General features: G+C 34.1%; 1 protein-coding gene across 1 annotated transcript in view; it reads left to right on the top strand.

Moving 5' to 3' along the window:
- Positions 1 to 1368: 1368 nt before the first annotated feature.
- The window catches only part of LOC101887776 (myb-like protein D), an 84286-nt gene continuing 65317 nt past the window's right edge, over positions 1369 to 20337 (top strand). Inside the window, exons 1-2 of the mRNA XM_005177797.4 lie at positions 1369 to 1742; positions 4668 to 9998. Coding sequence (XP_005177854.1) covers positions 8784 to 9998 — 1215 coding nt within the window. The 5' untranslated portion in view covers positions 1369 to 1742; positions 4668 to 8783. The remainder of the gene's footprint in view (positions 1743 to 4667; positions 9999 to 20337) is intronic.

Raw genomic sequence — 20337 nt, 5'->3', positions numbered from 1 at the left:
TTGCTTATTCAAAATATTGATCCCTTTTGTGGGAAAGGTACCAGAAGGACTGGTCCGATATATACCATCTTCACGTCAGATGTTGTTCTGGTAGAAATATTGAGATGTGGGTATTTTGAATGGAATCTGATGCTTATTTCATATTTTATGAGCATTTTGGCTATTCAAAATTTTGACCCCTTTATGGGGGAGGTAACAGATGGAGTGGTCTGATATATACCATCTTCACATCAGATCTTGCTTTAGCCAAAATATTAAGATATGTGAAATTCGAATAGAATTGTATGCTTACTTCGAAATTTATCACCATATTGGTTTTTCAAAAATTTTTGACCGATATATCCCATCTTCACGCCAGATGTTGTTTTGGTAGAAATATTAGGATGTGGTGATTTTGAATAGAATCTGATGCTTATTTCGTATTTTTTGAGTGTGTTGCTTATTCGAAATGTTGACCCCTTTGTGGGGGAGGTACCAATAGAAGTGGTCCGATATATACCATATCATCACAACAGATTTTGTGTTGATAAAAATGTTGGAATATGTGAAGTTTAGAAAAAAATCAGATGTTTATTTCGTGTTTTATGAGCGAGGAGGTACCAGTATGATTGGTCCAAAATACACCAGATGTTCTTGGCCGAAATATTCGGATGTGCGCTATTTGAAGACAATCTGACACTTATTTAAAATTTTATAGGAATTATAATTATCTTTACTTTAACCTTTTGTGGGAGAGGTAACAGATTAAGGGGGTGGTAGGATACCCTTCGAGAAACGTATTTGGTCCAAAGAGACCTAGGGTCATATTGGTATGACAAACATTTTTTTTTCAATATTGTTTCAAACTATATAACTATACCTCTTGATATTCCATATTTCAAAGATTCTAGCCCAAAGTTTCAATAAAATGGACAGTATTTAAGTATTTACAGAATTAATGTTAAAAATTTAAGAATAATATTTTCTAATGTTAATAATAATGTTTAATATTAGTTTAATATATGTTAATGTTTATTTAAATATTTAATGAGGTGTTTTTAATATGTTGTATAATTATATTTAAATATTTAATAATATATATTTATTTAAAAAAATATTTAATATTCTTCATCAAAATTTATTCAAATAATCTTTTTCTTTTTTATTTTTTTTTTCCAGGGCATGAAATCCCCAACCCAATAGTGCTGATAAACCAAATCCAATCAAACAAAACAAAACAAAAAAAAAAAAACTAAATAAATATTCAAAGCAACAACAACAACTTTTAAACTATTGTAACACTAAAGGTTCCATAAAAAAAAAAAAAAACAAAAATTATTTCAAATTATATATAAAATATGTAATTTGGTTTTTAAACTTAAATGTGATTTAAATTAAAAAAAAAAAAAAAAAAACAAACACCCAACTCTAAATTATATTGCTTTAATACAAAAACAAAAAAATAATAATAAAAAAAATATTTAATATAAAGCTTCCATCTATTCTAAATACAAAACTAAAATTAAACTAAAGCAACGCAAAAAAATAAATATTCAGGTATTTTTTAAAAATATATAAAAGAAAAAAACAAATTAACTTAAAATATAAAATTAAATAAAAACTAAAAAAAAATCGTGACAAATTATATATAAACCAACAAGAAAAAAGGGAGTTGAAAAAAATATAAAAACAAAAATTGAACCACCAACCAACCAATTATCCTGAAGAACTTGCATGGGAGTATAATGTAAAAAACCAATAAGGTGAGCAAGAGAATTGTATAATAACAAATTATTAAGAAGAATTAGTTTTTATGCCCTACAACACCCTGTGTTGGGGGTATAATAAGTTTGAGTGAACCCAAAAGTTTACAACACCACTAAATATTGGTCCTATATTCACCATTTATATTAATCTTCCTATTTCGCCGAGCTGAGCAGATATGGCTATGTGTGTCCATCTATCTATATTAATTTACATGCACGTTAGAGGTGGTAGTTTTAAGCTGATCTTCAAGAAATTCAGCGTGGAGTTGGACTTGGGGTCAGAATGGACATTTGGAGTAGATCTAGGAATGTCTTCTAGTTCAGGTGGGAAAATGGACATTATCCGTCCACTCCATCAAGTACCACCCCCAAAAACGGGTCGGAATTTCGAATAATTATAAATCTAATAAAATATGAAATAAGAGTCCACTTGTCTTCAAATTTCGCAAATCTAAATATTTCTGCCAAGGCAAGGCCTGCTTTGAAAAACAGATAGAACGGACCAGTTTTTCTGGTACATCCCCTACAATGGGTCAACATTTTTAAATTAACATGAAGCTTTTAAATACGCCAAATGAGCATCCAATTTCATTCACACTCGGCACATCTTAATATTTGTATCAGAACAATATCTAGGATAAAGATGGAATAAATCGGTCCATTCCTTATGGTACCTCCCCCACAAAGGGGGTCAAAATTTTGAATGACAATGGAGCCAAAAAAATCCAAAATGAGCATCAGATAACTTTCAAACTCTGCATATCTCAATATTTCTCTCAACGCAAGATCTGGTGTGAAGTTGGACTGTATAGACCCACCCCCTGCGGTACCTCCCCAACAAAACGGGTCAAAATTGTGAATAACCAAAATACTTCTAAAATGCATAAATAAATAACCGAGTGCTTTCAAACTCGGTGCATCTTAATATTCCTATCAACACAAGATCTTGTGAAAATATTGTAGATATCGGCCCACCCCTTCTGGTACCTCCCTCACAATGAGTCAACATTTTAGAATAATTATAACTCTCATAAAATGCGAAATAAGTGTGCGATTCTCTTTAAATTTCAAACATACCAATATTTCTTCCAAAAGAAGATCTGGTGTGAAAATGGAATATATCAGACCAACCCTTCAGGTACCTCCCCCAGTGAGGGGTCAAAATTTCGAATAATCAAAATGCTTATAAAATGCGAAAGGAATAACTGAACACTTTCAAACTCGGCACATCCCGATATTTACTCAAACAGAAGATTTGGTGTAAAGATCGACTATATCGACCCAACCCTTCTGGTACCTCCCCCACAACGGGTCAACATTTTTGAATAATAATAACTCTCATAAAATGCGAAATAAGCGTGCGATTCTCTTTAAATTTCAAACATCCCAATATTTTTTCCAAAACATGTTCAGGTGTAAAGATGGTTGATATCGGTCCACTCCTTCTAGTACCTCCCCCACTAAAGGGTCAAAATTTTGAATAACCGAAACGCTTTTAAAATGCGAAATAATTATCCAAACCACTTCACATTTCGCACATCCCAATATTTCTTCCAAAACAAGATTTGGTCTGAAGATGGAATATATCGACTCACCCCTTCTGGTACCTCTTCCACAAAGGGGTCAAAATTTTGAATAACTAAAACGCTTATAAAGTGCGAAGTAAGCATCAGATTCTTTTCAAACTTTCCACATACAATTATTTCTACTAGCACAAGATCTGGTGTAAAGATGGCAGATGTCGGTCCACTCCTTCTAATACCTTCCCCACAAAGGGGTCAAAATTTTGAGTAACCGAAACACTCTTAAAATGCGAAATAATCATCCAATCCATTTCAAATTTCGCACATCCCAATATTTCTTGCAAAACAAGATTTGGTCTGAAGATGGAATATATCGGTCCACTCCTTCTGGTACCCCTCAAAGGGGTCCAAATTTTGAATAACCAAAATGCTCTTAAAATGCCAAATAAACAACCGATTACTATCAAACTTGCCACATCCTAAAAGTTCTATCAATACAAGATCTAGTGTGAATATAGTAGATATCGGCCCACCCCTTCTGGTACCTCCCCCACAAGCGGGTCAAAATTTTGAATAACTTAAACGCTTGTAAAATGCGAAAGAAGCATCAGATTCTTTCCAAACTTCACACATTACATTATTTCTACTAGCACAAGATCTGGTGTAAAGATGGAATATATCGGTCCGATCCTTCTGGTACCTCCCCCACAAAGGGGTCAAATTTTTTAATATAAAAAATGCTTATAAGTTGCGAAATGAACAACCGAATACTATCAAACTTAACACATCCTAAAATTTCGATCAATACAAGATCTAGTGTGAATATAGTAGATTTCGGCCCACCCCTTCTGGTACCTCCCCCACAAGCGGGTCAAAATTGTGAATCAGAAAGATGCTCATAAAATACGTAATAAGCATCGGATTCTCTTCAAATTTCACACACTCCAATATTTCATCCCAGACAAAATGTGGTGAGAAAATGGAATATATGGGACCACCCCTTCGGGTACCTCCCCCACAAAGGGGTCAACATTTTAAAAAATCAAAATGTTCATAAATTTCAAAATAAGCATCAGATTCTTTCCAAACTTCACACATAGCATTATTTCTACTAGCACAAGATCTGGTGTAAAAATAAAATATACCGGTCCGAACCTTCTGGGAGCTCTCCCACAAAGGGGTCAAAATTTTGATTAGCCAAAATGCTCATAAAATGCGAAAGTTGCAACCAATCACTTTCAAACTCGGCAAATCTCAATTTTATTTATTTTATTTTACAAATTTATTTTTTTTTTTATTTTTAAAAAATTTATTTATTTTTACAAAAAAAAAAAAAAAATATTATATAAAAATATTTTTCCGTTCAGTAAAATACATTTTTTTTCATTTCTATTTTCAGCAACAAACAAACTCAGAAAATAAATCTTCTAATTTTTTAACAAATGTTTTGAAACAAAACTACCTCAATATACAAGATAATAATAACAGATTTTTACAAAAAAATAAAAATATTTAAAATATACAAAAAATATCAACTACAACAACAACAACAAGAAGAAAAAATACAAGAAAAACAGAAAACATCTGCATAACACAGTTGGTAACGAACGAAGCAGCAACAGCAGCAGAAAACCTTGTAAACCAGCAATCTCACCTATGACGATGATGATTTGTTGGCCTGCCATACAAAAACAGCTGAATTGAAAAATAACAACAACAACATTGGCCCACAGAAAACCAGCTGATAAACCAGAAACCAAAACAAACCCACACCGAGACCCAAATCAACAGCCTGCCTGCCAACCCAACCAGCCAGCCAGCCGACACACATACATACCCACACGCTTGCTCGTGTTGAACACACCTCTCTTCTAACATATGATTTGAAAATTGTTTCGGTGTGCTGAAATTAATTATTACAAAATTTTGTAAGACAACAACAGCAACAAAACACAACAAAAAAAAAAGTTGCAGCAAAACGTGAGGTTTTTTCTAAAAACGTCAATCGATCGGACTGCTGCCTGCCTGCCGCCTGCCTTCTAAACAAAGTTTATGTAAAAAAAATTCTGAATCGAAGCAATTGTTTCCTATTTGAAAATAATCGTTGTACTGTAACACAACAACAACAAGAAAAAAATTGAAATATAATTATGTGTGAATAAAGCGAACATTGGAGTGAAGACAGAGAAAAAAAAAAAAAACTAAATTGTAGTGGCAACATTTAGATTCACCTTGAAATCGCTTTTATTTTTTGTTTCTGTTTCCCCTATGAGTTTCGTATTCTCTGCTGTGTTCATTTCGAACTAATCAAACGCAACGACCAAACAACAAACTGCCTGCCTGCCAGTCTGTCAGTCAGCCAGCCAGCCAGCCAGCTAACCAAGTTTCTGTGTGCAGCCAAGCCAGCCAGCAATTGTGCGAGCTTAGAAAAATAATTATAAAAAAATATAATAACAACAAAAACAACAACAACAACCATAATTCAAAGCCAAGCCAGCAATTAAGCCAAGAAACCCAGCTGTGGTAATTCAAAACGAACACAGACCGCCAACAAATCAAAAAAAAAAAAAACAATCCATCCAAACCTTGTTTAGCAAAACAAGCTGAGCTACAAAATCCAGAATTCCTTGTGCAAGGATATTTTAAAAAAACCTGCCCCAAAATTGTCCTTGGAAAGAGAGGAGAGTCCAGATCTAAGCTATTTATAAATATTAAATTAAGCCACCACCATAGCTAAAGTTAAACCACCAGTAGATTTTTTTTTAATGACAACAAGAAAACCAACTACCTCAGGAACGAAACAACAACAACAACAACAACTATAACAATTTTTTTTATAAATATATATCACTAAAGAGAAAAAAATTTTAAACTGCAACGAAAAATAAAAAAAAAAATTATAGGAAAAAAAACAAAACCAGGAAAACAACACAAATCTACATTTGAAACCAAACACACATATAACTCAACTCCTCTGGGTCTGACTCAACGACTGGAAACAAGTAAAAAAACGGAACGTATGAACAGAGTAACAACAACAAAATATCAAATTATTACTCATACAGCAATACAACCCCAACGACAGTTGGAAGCAGTAGCAACAGCAGCAGCACCACCGCCATCACATTAACAAATGTTCAACAGCACCACCACCACCACCAATAGTTTTTAAAGGTTCCATACCTCAACATACCGTAAAGACCATACACTGCCCAAGGAGACTCATTTGTTTTTTGGCTAGTGTCGTACCGAAAACCCAACGAACAGGGTTTCAAAAGCCACCGAACCAAAAGCCAAAACATTAAAACAGCCAGACCTCAAAAGAAATTTTTGGCTGAATCAGCAAAAATTTGTTGACAACAATAAAAGCATTATCAAATTGCAACAACAACAATCAAATTCCAAAAAAAAAAAAATAAAAAATACAAAATTTCAAGGAAATTTTTTCAATTTCACTCAAACAAACAACACAAGACACTCAAGCAAAAATCATTAAAAACTTGGGGAAAAATCAAAGAAAATTAAAGTTTTAACGGAAATTCTAAAAAAATTAAATTTCACTCAATTTTGAAAAAGTCACTCAATTTTGGGAATAATCACTCAAGTGAAAACATTGTAAACTTTGTGAAAAAAAAAAAAATAAAAAAAGAGAAGAAATAAAAAATCTTAAATTTCACCCAATTTTGGGAAAGTCACTCAATTTTGGGAAAACTTACTCAAGAGAAAACTTTGTGAAAACTACATAAAATAAAAATTTAAGACGGAAAAACAATAAAAAATAATTTTCTCTCTTTTTGTGTACCGGAAAACCAACAAAAACTAATTTTTACTCAAATTTGGAAAAAAATCACTCAAAGAAAAAAACGGTGGAAAATTGTTGCAAATCACAGGAAACCAACTTTTAACGCGATAACTGCAACATTGTTTAACAAAAATCCCTCATTTTGAAACAAAAATTACATTTCACTCAACTTGGAAAAAATCACTCAAGGAAAAAATCATTGGAGTTTCTTGGAAAATCAATTTAAATTGTGGAAATTAAAAGGATTTCCGGAAAATTTCATAAAAATTTATAAAGAAATACAAAAAACAAATTTCACTCAAATCTCCAACGAAACACTCAAGTGAAATTAACAACCTTATTTAATGAAAATTAATAAAAAAAATACTTTTATTAAACCTAAAAAAACCCAATATTAAACAGTGGTATCTTGCTGGCATTCAACAAATAAAGAAAACACTCAATTGGAAATTCGGGAAAAATAAGTGAAATACAAAAAAAAAAAAAATCGTTTTCAATTTCGTCAAATCTAAAAGGATTACAAAAGTTTTGAAAAAGAAAATTGTTTGCCAAAAATTGTGGGGGAAAATCAATTCCACTCAATTTTAAGAAAACACCACTCAATTAAAAATTCACGCGAAAATAACTGCTTTGCCAACGTTTTAGACCAAAAATCATAGAGAAAGTGTCATAATTCCCCAAATCGCATGAGAATCCAATTTCACTCAAATTTAAGGAAAAAACACTCAATTGGAAAGTGATCAAAATTAAGGGGTTTTTAATTTTTTCGCAGCCAACACAATCCCCAGGGGCATATAGTTGCTAAAAAGCCATAGAAAAGCAATTGCACTCAATTTGGAAAAAAATCACTCAATTGGAAATTGGTTAAAAATGAAAATTTCTCCAAGGTTTTAAAGAAAAAATCCCCCAATTTGGACTTTTCTGAGCTGAAAATCCCACAAAAAAGCAATTTCACTCAAGTGGCGAAAAATCACTCAATCGCAAAAAAAGTGATAAAAAATTGTAAAAAATTCCAAAAAATCAAAGGAAAAATATTTCACGTGAAAGGAAACTCAAACCATAAAATTTGAGAAAATAAAAAACAAAATCTAAAATACGCTCAATATTGAAAAACCGCCATATGTGATAGAGAATTGAAGGTAATTTTGAATGAAGTTGCCCTCAAACATTGTGTGTGAAATTATTGCCCAGTATTAAGAAGAAAACAACTTAGGAACCAAAAGGATCTCCAAACATTCTACACAACCAAAGTGATTGCGCAGAAGAATTTTGAGTGAAACGAAACACATCACAGAAGAGTATTAAAAAGGAAAGACAAACATCACTCCAAAAATAATAAAAAAAAAACTCCAAAGGCCAATAGTTCTCGGTTGTGAATGTTTTCCTTGGGAAACCCAACAGACAGGGCCCTGAAATCGCTACAACAACAAACATGAGCGTTGCAAACATTCTGACAGAGCAACTGCAACAGAATCACAATACCCTTAAGACTAACACAACAACGTTAAAGAGTTAAACTCCTTTGGCGCAGAAAAAGACTACAAAAATCCAACGAAACTTCCGTTTGTGATCTCCAAAAAGCCATCTTTTTTATTTTGATAGAATATTTTTTCCGGAGGCACCCCTTTTTTTCTTTGTGGCCCCGGATACCCACCAAAAACGGGGTTTTTTTGAATTAAGAAAAACAAAAAACTGAAGAAGAAACAAACAAAAATGTTCTGTGAATCAAATCCATTGAATGATTTTCAGCACGAAGAAGACTCGTTGCTGCAACAGCAACAACAACAACAACATCAGCTACATCCGCTGCCCACCCTTAACTATGCCAGTTCCCCCCATGGAATGGATTTAGATCAGGCCTCAATTGGCGAACTCATCGAAGACGACTTGAATGACTTCATCGAAGAGGTTGACGAGAAACAGCAGGAACAGCAACAGCGCGAAGTAGAACAAGACAAATTTAGTCGGCAATTTTTTGAATTCCAAGAGGAAGAGGATCAGCAGCAGCACCAGCACCAGCAGGATTTGAGCGTCATTATCAGAGATGATAATGAGTTTCTGATAGAAGCCGAAGAAGAAGTGGAGGAAATCTACCAACAAGAAATAGCGGGCCAAGAGGAAGAGCTGGAACAAGCAATTGGAGAAGACATTGACGAAGTTGTGCTGCTGAGCAACAGAATAGGACAGCAGCAGCAGCAACAGCGAACGCCATTGCAAAAGCAGCAAAGAAGGCGAGTCAGGCTGGTGGCGACGTCAACGCCAAATATTACTCATGCTAAAGTTGGTGCAACAAAGGCAAGGCAACAACAACAATCATTAACAGCTGCCAACATATGTAAAAAGACCAACACCACCAACAACAACAACAATCTTATTTTTATTAACAACATTCACAATAGCAACAGTAACAGCAGTATCTTAAGCTCCCACAGCACGAGCAGTAGTATTGTCAGCCACACCACTACCAGCAACAACAACAACAACATAAGGACCTCAAATTCCAACAACCACAAAAGTCAACAACCCAATTACTCCCTTAACAATATCAGTGCTTCGGCTAGTCCTCTGAGCGGTAGCAGCAGCAACAGCAACAGCAGCTGTGCCGGCGACGACAGTGTCAACAATAAAATCAATATTAGTTTTGAAAATAATTTGAATATTATGAATTTCAAAACGACGATGCAGACTCAGAACCAGACCCAGAGCCAGAATGCTGAGGAGTTTTTAGCTCTCACAACGGCAATGGACAATAGCAGCAACAACAACAGCTTTGAAATGGAAACCCAAGCCATGGGCCAGCATTTACAACAACAACAACGACAATCATCATCATCATCACAACAACAACAGCAGCAGCAGGACAATGTCATCTTTGGCTCGCAAAGGGTTAATATGAACTCAAGTACCCCATATTCGGATGCAACCCAAGTAAGTAGACACCCACATGAAATAAATATTGAACGAAAGAAAAAAAAAATTGGAAAAAAATCAAAAGAATAATCAGCAGTAATTTTACATGGCAACACACATACACACATGTGCGAGTGTGTGTGTGTGTTCAACAACAGCTAAATAATAAAAAAAGAAAATTAATAAACATTTGTGTTGCTTTCAATGCAATCACACACCCCGACAAACCACCTATGGACACCATACACATATGTATGTCGACAGTCAGCTAAGCATATTATTGTATATGTCAAGTAGATACATATGTATGCACGTGTGTGTGTGCATGTGCATATCCCCACCATAGATATTTATTAGATACTTTTATTCATTTTACATCAACACCACTCCCTTTAAAATTTCGTCGTCGTCGTCGTCGCCGCCACCACCATCGTCGTTGTTTTAGATATTGTCGTCGCCACTTTCCTCCTTAAAAAAAAAACAACAACAACAACTTAAAAGCCACCACAATATTCGTCGCCAATCAGCCACTCTATTCCAGCCAGCCAGCCATTCAGTCAGTCCGCTGGCTGGCTAAGCTATTTCCAGCGTTTAAACAGAATTGAAGTTTATTTTATGTGCAACGAAAAAAAAAAAACATATTCGAAGCTTTTCAGTTTTAAGAATTTGGCACAGTGGGGCAAAATAAAAAAAAAAAAAAAATAAATAAAAAAAAGCAGCTAAGTTCGGCTGGACCTAACTTTTAATTCCTTCCACCATTTGGAAGGAACTTGAAAAATTTAAAAAAAAAAAAACTTGAAGACGTGGACCTGGACCTTACGAAATATTGTCATAGGCTGTAGTACCCATTACGAACTTCAAATACAATGTCGCTAAAATCATCAAAATACCGAATATCGGGATGTACCGTTATATGGGGGCTAAACGAAGACGTGAATCTACTTACGATTTTTTTTTTCATAGGCTGTAGCACCTATTACGAATTTCAAATACGAAACTTGAAATAATTCCGGTAAATAATGTCGCTAAAATCATGAAAATACCGAATATCGTGATGTACCGTTATAGGGGGGTTATACGAAGACGTGCATACGAAAATTTTTCCCATAGGTTGTAGTAACCATTAAAATCTCCCAATACGACATTTAAATCACAGGATTCCGGTGAATAATGTTACTGAAATCATCATATTACCGAATATCGGGAGCTACCGCTATATGGGGGCTATACGAAGACGTGGACCTGCATACAAAAATTGATGTCATAGGCTGTAGTATCCATACGAACTTTAAATATGAAATCTGAAACGATTTGCTGAAATTATCAAAATACCGAATATAAGTCTGTACCGTTGTATGGGGGCTATGCGAAGACCTAGACCTGCATATGTAATTTTCTGTTACAGGCTGTACCACCCATTACGAACTTCAAATACAAAATTTGAATTAATTCCGGCGGATAATGTCGCTAAAATCGTCTAAATAGCGAATTTAGGGAGTTACGGTTATGGGGGGATATACGAAGACGTGGACCTGCACAGAAAATTTTCTGTCTTAGGCTGTAGTATCCATTTCGAACTTCAAATACCAAATTTGACACAATTCCGGTGAATAATGTAGCTAAAATCATCAAAATACCGAATATCGGGAGGTACCTTTATATGGGGGCTATACGAAGACGTAGACCTGCACACAGAATTTTCTATCTTAGGCTGTAGTATCCATTTCGAACTTCAAATACCTAATTTGAAACAATTCCGGTGAATAATGTTGCTGAAATCATCATATTACCGAATATCGGGACCTACCGCTATTAGGGGGCTATACGAAGACGTGGACCTGCACAGACAATTTTCTGTCATAGGCTGTAGTATCCATTACGAACTTCAAATACGAAATTTGAAACAATTTCGGTGAATAAGGTCGTTAAAATCATCAAAATAACGAATATCGGGATTTACCGTTATATGAGGGCTATACGAAGACGTGGACCTGCACAGATAATTTTCTGTCTTAGGCTGTAGTATCCATTTCGAACTTGAAATACCAAATTTGAAACAATTTCGGTGAAATAAGTCGCTAAAATCATCAAAATACCGCATATCGGGATTTACCGTTATATGAGGGCTATGCGAAGACCTAGACCTGCACACACAATTTTCTGTCTTAGGCTGTAGTATCCATTTCGAACTTCAAATACCTAATTTGAAACAATTCCGGTTAACAATGTCGCTGAAAGCCACAAAATATCGAAAATCGGGAGGTACCTCTATAAGGAGGCTATAGGAATACGTAAACCTACATGGCCCATTTACGAACTTAACCTGCCTACTGGAAAAAGTAAACATGTGTGCAAAATTTTAGCCTTCTATCTCAATTCGTTTGAAAGATAGCGTGGTTACAACAGACAGACAGACGGACAACCAGACAGACGGTCATCGCTAAATCGACTTAGAATTTTACGCTGATCAAGAATATATATACTTTGTTGGGTCTGAAATGAGCATTTCGAGGAGTCACAAACGGATTGACATAGTTAATATACCCTCCATAGTATTGTGGAGGGTATACAAATGAAAAAATGTTCAAAGGTTCTAGAGATATCAGAGTACTTTCTATAGAGAGCAAACATACCATATAGGTTATGTAGATATAGAGGTCTTCCTATAGGACTTCTATACCACATCTATGTCTTCAATAGACCTTCCATAAATTGTAGGACTTCTCTCTACAGACAAATTGATAAATAGTACAAAAGCACCTTATATGGATCGAAAACTTTCTATGTACCTTCTATCTCCAATGTCTTCAGGACTGAAAAGAGCTTCAATAGGCTTTCTATAAAATGTAGAACTTCTCGGGGACATACAAAAATCCTCCTGAAAATAATAAAATATAAATAAAAATAACAGGATTTCTGCGACTAGTAGGCCTTCTATACATAAAGAATAGCTCTCAGAACTATTACTTATAGATATCTGACTTCAATAAGTCTTCTTTCACTAAAACCTCACAAGGACCTCTATAACCAAAAACTAAACTTCAGAAAAAAAAAAAAAAAAAAATAAATAAAGGATCTAGAGACTGCAGAATCTCTCTAGTAAATCCTTTATTTTTTTAGCGAAGAAAACTCCTATGACTTGCTAGTCACCTCCTCTTAATGACATTTAGAATTAGAAGTCTTTTCAAAGGTCTATTATATGGAAGACCTTCAATATCTCTTCTATTTATAAACGATGCAATACTTTTACACTGGAAAGACCTAAAATAGGCCTCTTCTATAATTTCTTTCTCAAGGCTTTTACAGATAAAAGCCCTTCCGAAAAAGATGGAAGATCTTCCCCAGGGATTCTATAGACAGGAGGGGACTTCTACGATTTTCTTTTAGAGGACTTCTAAAACATATCTGCAGGTCTTTATAGAAGACCTTCTATAAAATACCTCCTGCTAATATATATCCTCCTAAAGGTGTCCATTGAGGTTTTTTTACAGGTCTTGACCGAAGATCTCGGGGGATTTTTTATAGGGAGGACCCTCGATGTGTCGATGTGTCCCCTGTAGGTGTTGGACTTATAGAAGGTCTTTGAAAGATCTTATATCTCCTCGATGATGTCTGTCGATGTAAGACATTCTGCGGGTCTTCTTGTTCAACCTGTAGAAGGACTTTTATCCTCAGAAAACCAGCAGAGGGTTTAATTTAAAAGGTTTTCAATATTTAAAAGATGTGTCGAAGGTTCTCTGTCTGGTAAAAAATGTTCTACTTCTAGAAGACCCTCAAAGAAGCCCTACATATGCCTGTGGAAAACTTTTCATCAATGGAAGGTCATCCGGTTGTCTTTAGTCTTTAGAAAACCAGCAGGATATCTAGTGTATATAAAATCGACAGGATTTTTTTATAGTTAGATCTGTGGTAGTCTGCATGCCCATAGAAGATCTTTTAATTACCTAGAAGCAGCGAAATGGCAAATGCTTTGCCATTTTTTGAAAAGTTTTTGTAGTTAGGCCGAAATGGTTTGGAAATGCTGTCCAGATGAACCGAAAAACCTTTTCTATTTCTGGAAGACCTCCATGGGAGCTTATTTATCGGAAAATCTTGCAACACTTATTTATCCGAACCTTTAACCTTCCCCAATTTCTTTAGTTTCTAAACACTGTGCAACATTAAACTTCAATATTCAATTTCCTTCTCACCAAAAAAATAAAAAAACGAAATAAAATTCAACAAAATTAAGCAGCAGCAACAACAACGACGACAATACAGCAAAAATTATGGGGAACACCAATAACAATAACAACAACAAACTAGACATTATAAAATTAAAGAACAAGAAGAAACAGCCATAACAAGAAGTAGAGGAAGAAGAAGGGCGAGGGGAGGAAGAATACTAAAAACCGTCTGATTGCAACTGTCTGTCTGTGCGACAGAGAACTTTTTGTTGCTTTGGTTGCGTCTTCCTTTAAACGTTCATTTGCCGGACTGAGTTTCTACGCTGTTGGATCTACAGGAACAACAAAAGCAAATGAGCAATAATACTTTGTTGGTTACAACTATTGTAACAATGCATTCTGGTGACGACCCGCCAGACAGTCACTGCAACCATGCCACAGCCATGCTAGTTTTTACTCACGCTTCTTCTTCTCAGTCCGTCCTCCAGCACGCATTTTCTTACGGACCGCACAGGCATTAACCATGAATCATAAAAACCAAACATTTATTTTTTAGTTAGCCCTGGTTGTTGTTGTTATTTTTATGACCTGCCTGAAAAAGAAGCGTGAAAAACCCCATCATCCTGGAGTAGAGTTCTCTACAACAACACCCCCCCCCCTTTTTGGATGTCCCACACATTTGCCTGAGTCTTCTAATGAAGGAGTATTGGTTTGGGGTGGGGAATCTAAATGTCATTGATATTTGGTAGAATGCAAGGCCATGTTGTGGGGTTGCAAGGGGATGGGGGGTCTATGCGGAAATTACTATTCAGTCACTGAAATGACTTCCCTGGCGAGTTGTTGAAATGTGTGTTTTTTTAAAACTAAAACAGAGCTAGCCTCACAACATTCGACTCACACTCCCAATTAGCCAGGTAATCAAACCGTCAGTCGGTCCGCCAACCAGCCAACTGGTCGTTTAGTTGGTTTTCCAAGTGACTCATGGTTCATCTATGCATTTTAACAGAAAACGACAACTAAAACAAATTACGAAAAAAAGCAGCAACAACAATTTTGTGGTGCGCGCACAGTGCAGCGAGGATAAATGGGGAGGTCTTTATGTTGTTGTAGTTTTTTCGATGGCGACCATCACAGCAAAAATGCAGCAACCTCGTAGTTTGCGTTCTAGTCGTCAGTTTTGTGTTTTGTGTTGTTGTTATAGTTTTGGCTATGTTTTTTTGTTTTTGCCAGTCAGCCGGTATAGGAAGTCCAAACATCCACAATCAGCCAGGCAGCCAGCCACATCTTGCAAGTGAATCGCTGATGACCTTCACAGCATGACCTTCCTTTGCATTGGTGGTGCCTGGTGGCTTGTCGGATACGAAATGCTTAAGGAAAACAAATAGAATTGAAGTTTGAATTGATTTTCTTCTGTTATGAAAAAAAAATGGTGCTCAATTTTTACGATATGCCCGTAATCGTAACGAATCATGTCATTGAAATGATTCATTCAAATCCACAACTTTGTGTTTTGCATTAGTTTCGTGTTACAAGCAGACGTATCGAATTTGTAATAATTGAAGATCATTGGAGTTTTGTTTTCGAATGGCAAAAAAAAAAAACGCCATCAGATCAAAGGTAACATGAAATGGCCTCGGAAAAACCTCGGAAATGTAATTAAATATCAAAAGGGGGAAATTATATATTAGCAATTGCCTTCATGGAAATTTTGTGGGGAATTTTCCACAAACCTTATTGGATACGAAAGACGTCATTCAACAATTCCAAATGTTTGCATTTTTAGTGCATACAGAGACTTTCGCTTATACCCACCGCCTTAAGTTAGTTATTTGACAATTTTCGTGATATCTCCAGTAGTTTGGGCAGTAATTTGGTAATATACAAAAAACAAAATTCTTAAGGGCACAGGTTCCTCATTCCCTTTTCACAAGATCATAAAAATCCGCCAAATAAATTGAAAGTTATGACCTCTGGAAAGATTTTACTCAAAAATATGAGAAAATGCAAAAAAACATAGGGTTTAAATTTTTTGTAACATAACTCTAAAATTTTGTGAGCTACATTAAGATATTTTTATGATATTTTGAAGGACACAACCTCTTCTTTCCAACTCACTTAAGATGATGGAGATCCGCCGAATACTTTAAAAGTTATGACCTCTAGAAGTTCTGTAACGAAAAATGTAAGATACTTTAAAATATTTTGCACTAATACATTTTGTTCGATATCTCCAATATTTTGTGAGGTACATCTAAATATTTTTATAACTTCTGAAGGATGACATGTTTCTCTTTCTAAATCACTTTATATTATTGAAATCCGTCGAATACTTCAAAAGTTATGATCTATTAAATTTTCTTGCACAAAAATATGAGAAAATGGAAAAATGTTTGCATTCACAAATTTTGTGGGATATCTCAAATATTTTGTGAGCTACATTGAAATATATTTTTTTTGAGTTTTTCGAAAAGCATATATTCCTCTTTCCAAATCATTTACAATCATGGGGCTCGGTCGAATACTTTAAAAGTTATGACCTCTAGAAGTTCTGTACCGAAAAATGTAAGATACTTTAAAATATTTTGCATTCATACATTATGTTTGATATCTCCAATATTTTGTGAGGTACATCTGAATATTTTTATATATTTTGAAGGATGACATGTTCCTCTTTCTAAATCATTTTATATTATTGAAATCCCTTGAATACTTCAAAAGTTCTGAAGTTTTCAACTTGCGTGCACAAAAATGTGATAAAATGGAAGTTATTCCGCATTTACAAATTTTGTGGGATATCTCAAATCTTTTGTGAGCTACCTTGAAATATATTTCTGTGTTTTTCGAAAAGCACATATCACTCTTTTCGAATTATTTAAGATCATAGAGATCTGCCGATTACTTACAAAATTATAAACCCCTGAATTTGCCTGCTCAAAAATAAAAGAAAATATAAATTTGTTTGCATTCACACATTTTGTGTGATATCTCGAATATTTTGTGAGTTACAATCAAATATTTTAGGATCTTTTAAATGAGCACATGTTTCCCTCTCCAGTTTACATAAAATCATATAGATCCGCCGATTACTTTCAAAGTTATGAGCTCTAAGATTTCCTTACCGAAAAATGTGATAACAATTTATAATACTTCGCATTGATACTTTTTGTGTGATATCTCCAACATTTAGTGAGGTATCTTTAAATATTTTTTTTACGTTTTGGAAGCTGACAGGTTCCTCTTTCTTAATTATTTTATTTAATTGAGATCTATCTAATACTTTAATTATTATGAAGTCTAAAACATGCTTACCCAAAAATATGATAAAATGGAAAATTTGTTGCATTCACAAATATCGGGTGATATCTTGAATATTTTGAGAGTTACACGAAAATATTTTTGGGAATTTTAAAAGGAAACATCTCCCCCTTTGCAATTTACTTAAAATCTTGGAGATCCGCCGATTACTTTCAAAGTTGTGGCTTCTACAATTTCCTTAGCCAAAAATGTCAACAAATTTAAAATATTTCACATTCACACATTTTGGGCGATATCTCAAAGATTTTTTGAGCTAAATTCAAATGTTTTTGTGAACTTTAAAAGAAGACATGTTCCCCGTCTCCAGTATACTAAAAATTTCGGAGATCCGTCAAATACTTTTAAAGTTATGACCTCTAGAGATTCCTTACCCAGAAACATGAAAAAATATAAAATATTTCGCATTCACACATTTTGTGCGATATCTCAAAAATTTTGTGAGCTACATTCAAATGTTTTTGTGGCTTTTAAAAGAAAACTTGTTCCACTCTCCAGTTTACGTAAGATCTTGGAGTTCCGCGGAATATATTCAAAGTTATGACCTCCAGAAATCGCTTGCCCAAAAATACGGGAAAATTGAAAATATTTTGCATTCAGACATTTTTTGTGATATCTCCAATATTTTGTGAGATACATTAAAATATTTGTAATATATATGGAATAAGGCTTGTTCCTCATTAAAAATCAATAATGATCATGGAGATCGGCCGCTTAGTTTGCGAGTTATGATCCCTTAAAATCAAAGACCGAAAAATATCAAAGAATTTCGAATGTTCGACATTCACAAAATTTGTGTGATATATCTAAAAATCGTTCAGTTTTCTCAAAATATCTTTCTAATATATTGAAGAGTATATTCCTCGGTTTCCAAATCGGTTTTGGTTATAGGGATCCTGCAAATACTTTTAAAGTTAAGGCCGGTAAAATTTGCTTACCCAAAATATCCAAAAAGTTGATAATGTTTGGCATTCGTTAAACTTTAGTTATAACTCTAATATTTTGTAAGCTACTTTCAAATATTTCCGGTTAGGTTTGAAGGGAAAAGGGTTCTCTTTGCAAATCTGCTAAGATCATAGGTGTCGGTTTCTTATTTATGCAATTATGACATGTAGATGGCGTTTACCCAAAAATATGTAAAAGTTTTAAATTTTCATCATTTATTAAAATTGTTATATATATATTGCATATTATTTCATATGCTTTAAAACTTATTGATGCGCATTTGAAGCGATCATTATCCTCTTTAAAACTCGCTTTGGACCATAAGAATATGCAGTTTACTTACGAAGTTATGACATCTAGATGGCGCTTACACATAAATATTTAAAAAATGCAATATTTTTGTATTCATTAACGTTGGTGAATATCTCCGATGTTTGTTAAGATACTTAAGTACGTTTAAAGGTGACTTTGAAGATCACATCTTCCTCTTTCAAAATCAAATTTATAATTTTTCGATCCGCTGATTACTTTTATAGTTCTAACCTCTACAAGTTACGTACCCAAAACTGTCAACAGATTTAAATTTAACATCATATATTAATTTTGCCTAATATCTTCAATATTTTAAGAGCTCTATGACGTTATCTTAACTATATTTAAAAGCTCAAGTGCTACTGTTCCAATATAATTTTTAATCTTTGAGGTTTATTGGTCCATAGAAATGTTATGACCCAAAAATATATTTTACTTTGAAATTTTAGAGATTTTGATATATTTTTTAATATCTCAGGTACTTGTTAGATTCATATTGATATCTCCCAGTATTTATGATAAAATGAAGAAGTAAGAAACCAATTTGTAGCATTAAAATTTTTATTCCGAAATATTTCTGGTATTTCATCAGACTCGCCCACATAGTCTTTATTTCTTAAAATTTATTTTTATTTATTTTTTTTGTGGAGTTTTATTTACCTCCCAAACTGTGTCATACCTTGTCACAGCGGTGTAAATCAAAAGGTCCCAATACTCCTTGCAATATTTGCATTGCTTCACATTCAGTTCAACTTATTTCGAAATCAAAACCCATATATTTAATTAAAAACAAAAAGTAATAAAATAAATTCAAACAACGTAATTGTAACAGTTTTTTTTGTGAGTTCGTCTCTTGGTCTGCCTGTCTGTCTGTCCGTTCGTCCATGTCTTTGGATGGGCCTTATCAAATCAGGAAGTGATTTGCAAATGCGATTTCCATTACATTGTTGTGTGATAGCAATGTGGGGGATAAGGAGGAGACGCGGAGACACAGCCATACAGAGGCACAGATGTAACCGCCTGGCAATATGGAACGGCACGTATAGAGGTGTGTATCGATGGCTGTCGAATAGACTGGGTGATTTCTTAATCACCAGCACCCTAAACGACCCGTTAATTAAATTAAATAAATATAGGTTTCTCTTGTGATCAGCAGAAAAAAAAATATTTGCAACGAGTTTGCAAAATATTTAAAATTGAAAATCATTATTTAAAACGACAATAATAGCAAATTTATGATGACACACGCATTTAAATGACAATCAGCCGTTAGCCTAATGCCAGGAGTCTTGGTTTCTTTGTTATCGTTTTAATTGAAATACGTTTCCAATTCAAATTAGGAATTGAAAATGTGTGACTCATAGAAGGAAGTCGAATATAAATTATAAACTCGTCTCAAAAGAGAAATAAACAAATGGAAAATCACACAATCTTTGTCTTAACAAGGCAAAACTTCAAAAAAAAAAAAAAAATAGGTAAGGTTAATATTGAAGTCATAACGTTCTAGATGAGCTTTAGATGTACCTGATGTTATTAAATTTTAAAGGAAGGACTTGTAATCGTAAGATCTGGGTCTATCTGTACAGAATTATTCGATCAAATGATCATTTTAACACAAAACC

This window comes from Musca domestica, unplaced genomic scaffold, assembly GCF_030504385.1.
Source record: "Musca domestica strain aabys unplaced genomic scaffold, Musca_domestica.polishedcontigs.V.1.1 8, whole genome shotgun sequence".
NCBI classification, from domain to species: domain Eukaryota; kingdom Metazoa; phylum Arthropoda; class Insecta; order Diptera; family Muscidae; genus Musca; species Musca domestica.
The sequence above is the reverse complement of the archived record's forward strand: the minus strand, read 5'-3'. Positions and strand labels throughout refer to the sequence as shown.